General features: G+C 38.6%; 1 protein-coding gene across 3 annotated transcripts in view; it reads left to right on the plus strand.

Annotated features, from left to right (window-relative positions):
- LOC133099712 (solute carrier family 22 member 10-like) overlaps positions 1–8,517 on the plus strand; it is a 31,401-nt gene extending 22,884 nt beyond the window's left edge. Inside the window, exons 6-10 of one of the 3 annotated variants that reach the window (XM_061203528.1) lie at positions 461–576; positions 3,429–3,643; positions 5,184–5,292; positions 6,078–6,281; positions 8,433–8,517. In XM_061203528.1, coding sequence (XP_061059511.1) covers positions 461–576; positions 3,429–3,643; positions 5,184–5,292; positions 6,078–6,281; positions 8,433–8,493 — 705 coding nt within the window. In that variant the 3' untranslated portion in view covers positions 8,494–8,517. Of the gene's footprint in view, positions 1–460; positions 577–3,428; positions 3,644–5,183; positions 5,293–6,077; positions 6,282–8,432 lie in introns of those variants that run through there. The other 2 variants (XM_061203529.1, XM_061203530.1) reach the window with 2 other exon arrangements.
- The last annotated feature ends 251 nt before the right edge of the window (positions 8,518–8,768 follow it).

An 8,768-nucleotide genomic window follows, 5' to 3' on the forward strand; every position in this document is an offset into this window, starting at 1 on the left:
AAGGGGGAGGTGGTTATTGGGTTGGAGAGAAGACACAAATTGACACTTGCCTTCTCCTTATTATAGATAGACAAACTGCTTTTCTAACAAGGGCAGCTAGTTGAGAATGCAAATTCCCTGGTCTTTCATGGCCATCTCATAGAAAAGAAGCTGTGAGCACTGTACAGAGCTTCTTCCTATAGCTCAATTCCTGATCTGATTCTATACCCTATGTACTCTCCTGGGTGCCCTGCCCACCTCTGTGGCCTCATTTTCAAAATATCACTGTTGCCATTTAATTTCCTGGAGTCTCCCTTAACTCCCTGCATCCTTCTTCATACCATGTTCACTCCTGTGATTGCATGTGTAATATGTTACGTTATAAAGAAAGGGAACACATCTCTCCTGTCCTACTGGGTGCCAGTGCTCATCACAATACCTGGCACTGTGTTGGCAAATGACACGTTTGTCGTTCTTGAAGGGTTTCAGAGCCACCATGCAGGAGGAGCTGGAGGCCGCACAGACCAAAACTACTGTATTTGACTTGTTCCGCACACCCAACCTGCGTAAGAGGATCTGTCTCCTGCTCTTTGTGAGGTGGGCTCCACGCAGTGCATGACAACATTCAAAGAGTGGGAACATGAATCTATGTATTTCATAGGTTTTAACAGTGCTGTGAGAGGGAGGCGCTGATTTGGAGAAAAAATGAGGAAATCACACCAAATAACACTCACATGAAACTGATTATATGATGAAAATTTAGTTAGGTCATATCACACTATCAGTCTTTTCTCTGGAGATTGATGTTGAGAACTTCCATCACAGTACAGATTTGGGCACTTAATTTTCTTCATTTTTCTTTCAATTTTAATTGAAGCAAACGTTGCAAACAGAAACATGAAGAGGTCAGAAATATATACAAATCAATGAATATGTCAGTATGTAAAAAGTTAGCCAACATACAGATCAAGATAGAAAATCCTAATTCCCCAAGACTTCCCCTCAACTATCTGGTACAGCAATATTCACCACTCCACACCATTGCCTGACTCTGTTCTCTCCTCACAGCCCTCTCCTGTGCCAAATAAAACTTAACAGCGGTTCTGATCTCCTTCACTGCAGATGAGTGTTGCCTGATCTTGACCTTCACATAATATAAATGCTAGAAGTGTTCTGTGACAGGCCACCTTTCCTCATGCTCATTCATGAAGATTCATCCATTCTGTTGCATGTAACAGTAGGTTGTTCTCCTCCCTAGTGCTTTAGTTTCCATTAGATGAATACACTACAATTTCTTTATGTACTTCAATATTGATGGACTTTTATTTGTTTCCAATTTGGATACAGTTTTTTGTGTGTTAGCACAAGGGCTTCTGTTAAAGTCTTGCTCATTATCTCTTGAGGGGATATAAGTATGTACTTTGGTATAGTCAGGAGGAGAAATTTTAAATTCTGAATTTTTGGAGATTTGCACACATGGACAAAAAGCACACAGGATGATAAACACCCACTGCCAAGCTTAAGAAAGTGACTACTGAATAGTATAATTTATCTTTCCCAGACATATCCTAGTAGACTGCTTATTCATTTAACTACATTGTGCTTTTTGACCTTTTCATATCCACTAGGACACAGACTTACGTTTCTGAATTCTAGATAATCAGAGTGGAAGGAAAAAGTACATATAATGATAAAAAGAAGACCTGTTTGCAATTGCTGTGTTCTGTGATGGTTTCTTCTATTTTCTTTTTCTTTTTTAACATCTTTATTGGAGTATAATTGCTTTACAATGGTGTGTTAATTTCTGCTTTATAACAAAGTGAATCAGTTATACATATACATATGTCCCCATATCTCTTCCCTCTTGCATCTCCCTCCCTCCCACCCTCCCTATCCCACCTCTCTAGGTGGTCACAAAGCACCGAGCTGATCTCCCTGTGCTGTGTGGCTGCTTCCCACTAGCTATCTATTTTATGTTTGGTAGTGTATATATGTCCATGCCACTCTCTCACTTTGTCCCAGCTTACCCTTCCCTCTCCCCATATCCCCAAGTCAATTCTCTAGTAGGTCTGCATCTTTATTCCCGTCTTGCCCCTAGGTTCTTCTGACCATTTTTTTTCTTTTTCTTTTTTTTTTACATTCCATATATATGTGTTAGCATACGGTATTTGTTTCTCTCTTTCTGACTTACTTCACTCTGTATGACAGTCTCTAGGTCCATCCACCTCACTACAAATAACTCAGTTTCCTTCCTTTTTATGGCTGAGTAATATTCCATTGTATATATGTGCCACATCTTCTTTATCCATTCATCTGTTGATGGACACTTAGGTTGCTTCCATGTCCTGGCTATTGTAAATAGAGCTGCAATGAACATTTTGGTACATGACTCTTTTTGAATTATGGTTTTCTCAGGGTATATGCCCAGTAGTGGGATTGCTGGGTCGTATGGTGGTTCTATTTTTAGTTTTTTAAGGAACCTCCATACTGTTCTCCATAGTGGCTGTATCAATTTACATTCCCACCAACAGTGCAAGAGGGTTCCCTTTTCTCCACACCCTCTCCAGCATTTATTGTTTGTAGATTTTTTGATGATGGCCATTCTGACCAGTGTGAGATGATATCTCATTGTAGTTTCGATTTGCATTTCTCTAATGATTAATGATGTTGAGCATTCTTTCATGTGTTTGTTGGCAATCTGTATATCTTCTTTGGAGAAATGTCTATTTAGTGTGATGGTTTCTTTTATTGCAATACCTAAATCTGTCTCTCTCTGGGTGAAATAGATCTTTTATGTGGACTCCTTTCCTTTAGATGCTCTTTGGGTAAAAGGTAGATCCTCAGTGGGAATCTTTGTTTCCATTTCTGATGGTACAGTTGGTACATATTTGCTTTCCTGAATTCTTACATTTTCTTTTAGCCCCAAGGACTCTGATATGAACTTTAAATTTCCCAGAACTGTGTTTGAAACCAGGACACTATGCTCCCAGTCAAGGGGACACAAGTAGTTTCTTTGCAGTTTCAGTCACTAGTTGAGAAAAGGGAAATGCTTTACAGTATTGGGGTTGGCGGAATAGAGGGAGGACTCACAGCATACAGACAACTCTCAAAAAGAAATGATTTCCCTAAATTTTAAGTTTTAATGCTTATATATTCAAATTCTCTATACCATCCAGTTTGGTGATTGAGTCAGGTTATGTTTTCCCGTCACTGCCAACTCTATGCTTAGGGACTCAAAAAAAAGAAGGACAAAAGGAATATTGTTTTCCTTTATAGCCATGTTATTTTAATGGTAACTTTATCACCCTAAAAGGAAGTGTTATACAAATCAGACTAGACCTTTATTCTTAAACATTGATCATTGGCTGCCTGGGTCAATATAATAATCGACTGCAACACGTTGGCTCTAAATCTTACAGCTTGTGTCTTTCCTCTTTTGTTCACTACAGATTTGCAAGCACAATACCCTTTTTTGGCATCTTTATCAATCTACAGCACTTTGGGAGCAATATTTTCCTGTTCCAGGTAATCTTTGGAGCTCTCACTGCCTTAGCCCGATGTCTTGCACTTCTAGTATTGAATTATATGGGCCGTCGACCAACCCAGATGCTTTTCATGTTCCTGGTGGGACTTTCCATTTTGACCAACACGTTTGTGCCCCAAGGTGAGAGAAGACTGGACTTTGGGGAAAAAAGTGTCTTTTTCCCACCCTTCAGGGATTGTATTGGTCACACTTGTCTGAAGTCAGGTTTAAAAAGAGGTAACAGTTATGCACTAAGTATTCCCCCAAACCAATCTGATGGTTTATGAGAAATTCTGCTAAACATTTTTTGGGAAAAATACTAAAGGTCAGCGAGGGGCAAATCAGGCATATGTTCATCTCATCACATTGTGAAGTGTCTTAAACTGGTACAATTTATCCCAGATTATTTCTCTAGGACAGCAATTGTTTACCTGCCTTTTGTCCATTCACATGTCAAATAACAAACATGGAGGGGTGAGGCCTTGCAATGATCCCCCAGGTGAGGACACAGCATGGTCACTCCCTCTGTTTGGGCTCTTCATTACCAGCTCTGATGACTAGTCACTTCCCTGTCTCTACATACCCACACATGAGTGTGGTGTTAAGTCACCATGACTGCAGCTCTTGCTCATGAGAGTCTCCCAGGAAATGAAAAAAATCCCCCTTTTTCAAGGAATGAAGGAGTGAACAGTAGGAATAGAATTTAAGCAGATTAAAATCCTTGTCCATTCCCTATTAGATTACTTTACAAGTTAATAGAAAGATGGTATGTAACGATTAGTAGAACCTTAGTGGGCACTATGCTTCACCATCTCCCAATGCAAGAATATGCTTCACAGCATTACAGATGGGTGGACTCTGCTCTTTAGAATATCATTAATGATGCAGGCTTACTCCCTTACACGAGAGTTCTTTCCAATATTATAAAGCTATAATTAGATTTCTTTTTATACTGTGCAGAAAACTGTTCCTCTGAAATTTTTTTTAGTGGTCCCAAATTCTTTTTTTCCAAATAAAAGTTTCCATTCTTGGTTCCTCATGTCTAACATTGATGTAGATCCAGCTCTCTTCAGCCTGTCCACTAACAGAAAGGCCCTGTCCTTCTATTACTCTCTTGTGCCATACTCACCCCATGGCAATGCTGTATCTACACTAGGTTGACTGACTCATTGAGGTTTGTCTGGGACTTTCCAGGTTTTATTAATGAAAATCTCACATTGCTAAAACCTCCTAATTCCCAGGAAAACCAGGATGACTGGTCACTTTAAATTCTGCACTTTAATTGTAAAGTCCTCAAGGTTAGAGCTGAGGCTTAGACCCAGTAATTGTCCACATGACGGTCCTACCTTCTATAATAAGCATAGAGCAAGTACTGGACAGAATAACTAAAAGCAAATTTCTGCCACACTCACCTTTTCTTCTTCTTCTCTGGCAAATCTCAGATATACAGAGAGATTTGCTACAATTAACCGAGATAATTTTATGTACATTTTAAAACCTATGTTGATAACTTTATCTTTCTCAGTTTATAAAAGACTCCATGATCCTGCTACTGTAATATTTTCTACAATCTATTTCAAACATACAAAAAACCTGTAGAGTTGTTTGTCTTGAATAAATTTGGTGGATGCTGATTCCTTGAACACAGCTTTCTTAATCTCACTGGTCTTCCTCTCTCTAGAAATGCAGACCCTGCGTGTGACTTTGGCAAGTGTGGGAATCAGCTGTGTTGCCGCTTCTATCACCAGTTATTCTGTCCACTGTAATGAACTCATCCCCACTCTCCTCAGGTATAAGGATTTTTTATATCCTTCCGAAGCCTGAGTAAAGATTGATATATAGTGTCCAGTAGTTTAATATAATTTGTGGTTTAGGAAAGGGACAAGGAAAATGTTCTAATTCCACTAATAATAAGGTAGTAGTTGCCCATTTGTAAGTTCCAGTTATGAGTGTAAAACAGAAATATAAAGCACCAAACATATTAGAAACTAAAAACAAAAAAAAAAAAGTGGATTTAACCTTAATTACTGTGTACTTGAGGTTGGCTTTGGATATGGATTTTCTAAAAAGTGACTTTTTACTGTTTATCATCTAATAGCTGTAAACTGTACTACTAGAATAGAAAAATGGAAAATCAAAAATAAAGAACTTTGAATATTCCTCCAGGGCCAAAAAAATAGGACTTTCCCAGCTAATTGATGCTTATTGTGGAATAACATAATAAGAAATGTTAATTATAAAGCAATTATTTGTAATAGTAATAGTAACAATATACTAAAAAACAATTATCACCAAAGTTTATCAAAAAAGCTGACTTGGTGCCATGTACTGTGCTAAGCAGTACTTCAATACATCTGTTTTTATTAAAATGATGAAAATGGGTCTTAACACATTTTGACCTTGTCAAAGACAGCTAGAAAATCACAGAGCAAATCATAAAAACTAGTGTTTTCATAAAGCCCACATATGTAATAATTGTGTTTTAGTGTGTTCCATAATCACATCAAAATAATAGATTGTAAGTTACATGTGTAGATTTTTACTGGATTATTATGTATTCTTGTTTACCCTTCAGGGCAAAAGCTTTGGGATTAGATGTAATGGCTAGTAGGTGTGGGTCAGCACTGGCTCCCCTCTTGATGACCCTGGTGGTGTATCTACCCACTCTGCCCTGGATCATCTATGGAGTATGTCCCATTATTGCTAGTCTTGTTGTCCCTTTCCAACCTGAAACCAGAAATCTGCCTCTGCTTGACACCATCCAGGATGTGGAAAATAAGTGAGTAATGCTTCTAGCCATCCCCTGGGAGAGACTGTGCGCTTTGGATCTGTGAGTGAGAAAGACAAAACACAGAGTGGATCCCTCAGATCACTGGGAAGGCTGAGCCTGCCTGGGATACTTCCATCTTGGGTCATTGTCTTCACAAGTGGCAAGGTCATTTCTAACCATTGTGAGTTCCAGTCTAGACTGCAGAGATTCCTCTCTGCCTTGTTCTCATTGGTAGTTTTAGTGCTGAAGAGACAGTAATTAGCTCTGTTGTGAGGGCATATCCTACCTGCCCTCATGATAGTATTTCATGATCCTCAGATCCATAAGAGTAGGGGATATAAAGGGAAAAGAAATGGGATGACCAGTGAAGGAACAATGTTAGGAAGATCATGTTGAGTTAAAGACTCTTTGATGATGGCCATTCTGAAAATCTACAAACAATAAATGCTGGAGAGGGTGTGGAGAAAAGGGAACCCTCTTGCACTGTTGGTGGGAATGTAAATTGATACAGCCACTATGGAAAACAGTATGGAGATTCCTTAAAAAACTAAAAATAGAACTACCATATGACCCAGCAATGCCACTACTGGGCATATACTCTGCAAAAACCATAATTCAAAAAGAGTCATGTACCACAATGTTTATTGCAGCACTATTTACAATTGCCAGGACATGGAAACAACTTAAGTGTCCACCGACAGATGAATGGATAAAGATGTTGCACATATATACAATGGAATACTACTCAGCCATAAAAAGAAACAAAATTGAGTTATTTGTAGTGAGGTGGATGGACCTAGAGTCTGTCATACAGAGTGAAGTAAGTCAGAAAGAGAAAAACAAATACCGTATGCTAACACATGTATATGGAATTAAAAAAAAAAAAAAGGTTCTGAAGAACCTAGGGGCAGGACAGGAACAAAGATGCAGACATAGAGAATGGACTTGAGGACACGGGGAGTGGTAAGGGTAAGCTGGGACGAAGTGAGAGAGTGGCATGGACATGTATACACTACCAAATGCTAAATAGATAGCTAGTGGGAAGCAGCCACACAGCACAGGGAGCTCAGCTCGGTGCTTTGTGGCCACCTAGAGAGGTGGGTTAGGGAGGGTGAGAGGGAGACGCAAGAGGGAGGAGATATGGGGATATATGTATATATATAGCTGATTCACTTTGTTATAAAGCAGAAACTAACACACCATTGTAAAGCAATTATACTCCATTAAAGATGTTTAAAAAACTTTTTTTAAAAGAAAAAAAATAAAGACTCTCTTTGAAAAGATAATAAAGAAATAAATCTTGTGTAGGTGCTTGCAAGATTCAGGCAAATTTTGTCACTACAAGTAGTGGAAAGTATCAAGGATGGGGAAAAAAGAAACTGGAGAAGTCTTTTAATATGAGGAATATGCTATCTTCGTAACCTAGGGCTTCAATAATAAAGTTCCACAAGCTGAGTGAATTAAACAACAGAAATGTATTGTCTCACAGTTCTGGAGCCTGGAAGTCTGGGCTGAAGTTGTTGGCAGGGCCATGCTCCCTCTGAGGGCTCTAGGGAAGGGTCTGTTCCAGGTCTCTCCTGGTTTCTGGTAGTTCCTTGGCTTGTGGCAGCTTAACTCCAATCTCCACATGGCATCTCCCTGGCATGTCTCTACGTCCAAATATCCCCTTTGTATAATGACACCAGTCAAATTGGTTTAGGGGCCCAACCTACTCCAGTATGACTCCACCTTAATTAATTATATCTGCAAGAACCATGTTTCTAAATATGGCAATCTCATATTCTGAGATACTGAGAGTGAAGGCTTCGGCATATGAATTTTTGAAGGGGCACATTTCACTGCATAACAAATGGGGTTAAGATTTTCAACTCACCCCTTGACTTTCCAAAGGTGTCTTTGGTCAGAGGTCTAAAAAAACCAAGCGAGAGTAGCACTTTCTAACTGCTTTCTTGGGTCTGCACAGTCAGCAGAGCCTTTTGCAGGATGAGTGTCAATCTCTCATGGATTTTATTGGATTATAAAAAGCTGATGGTTAAGGATCAGTTTGTACTTGTGCAGGGATGGCATCCAAACTTATTTTTATTTTTTTCTATTTTTTAATGTGTGTTTTTATTTGCTAATTGGTTGGTTGATTTGGTTGTTTCTGTTTTGTTTTTCCAGCAAAAAATTCTCAAGAGAAGCAAACGAAAAAGATTTCTACATTAAAGTGACAAAATTTTAAGTGGATTTCATGAGATGACTGGTGAGGAAAATAAAAATATGAAGAAAAAAATGGGAGTTTTCCTTTATCTTTACATACTAGCAAGAAAATATACCGGAACATGAATCTCATTTACAATCATGGCATTAATTTGCAATTAAACATAGGATTTCTTGGAACATGTAATTCCATGATCAGAAAAATGGTACCCACATAGAATGTTAGGAAACATTTTTTCCTCTTCTATTCCTGAAGGAGTTGGTGTAAAATGGGTAATATGTCTTCCTTAAATATTT

The sequence above is a fragment of the Eubalaena glacialis genome, chromosome 10, assembly GCF_028564815.1.
Source record: "Eubalaena glacialis isolate mEubGla1 chromosome 10, mEubGla1.1.hap2.+ XY, whole genome shotgun sequence".
In the NCBI taxonomy this organism is placed as follows: Eukaryota; Metazoa; Chordata; class Mammalia; order Artiodactyla; family Balaenidae; genus Eubalaena; species Eubalaena glacialis.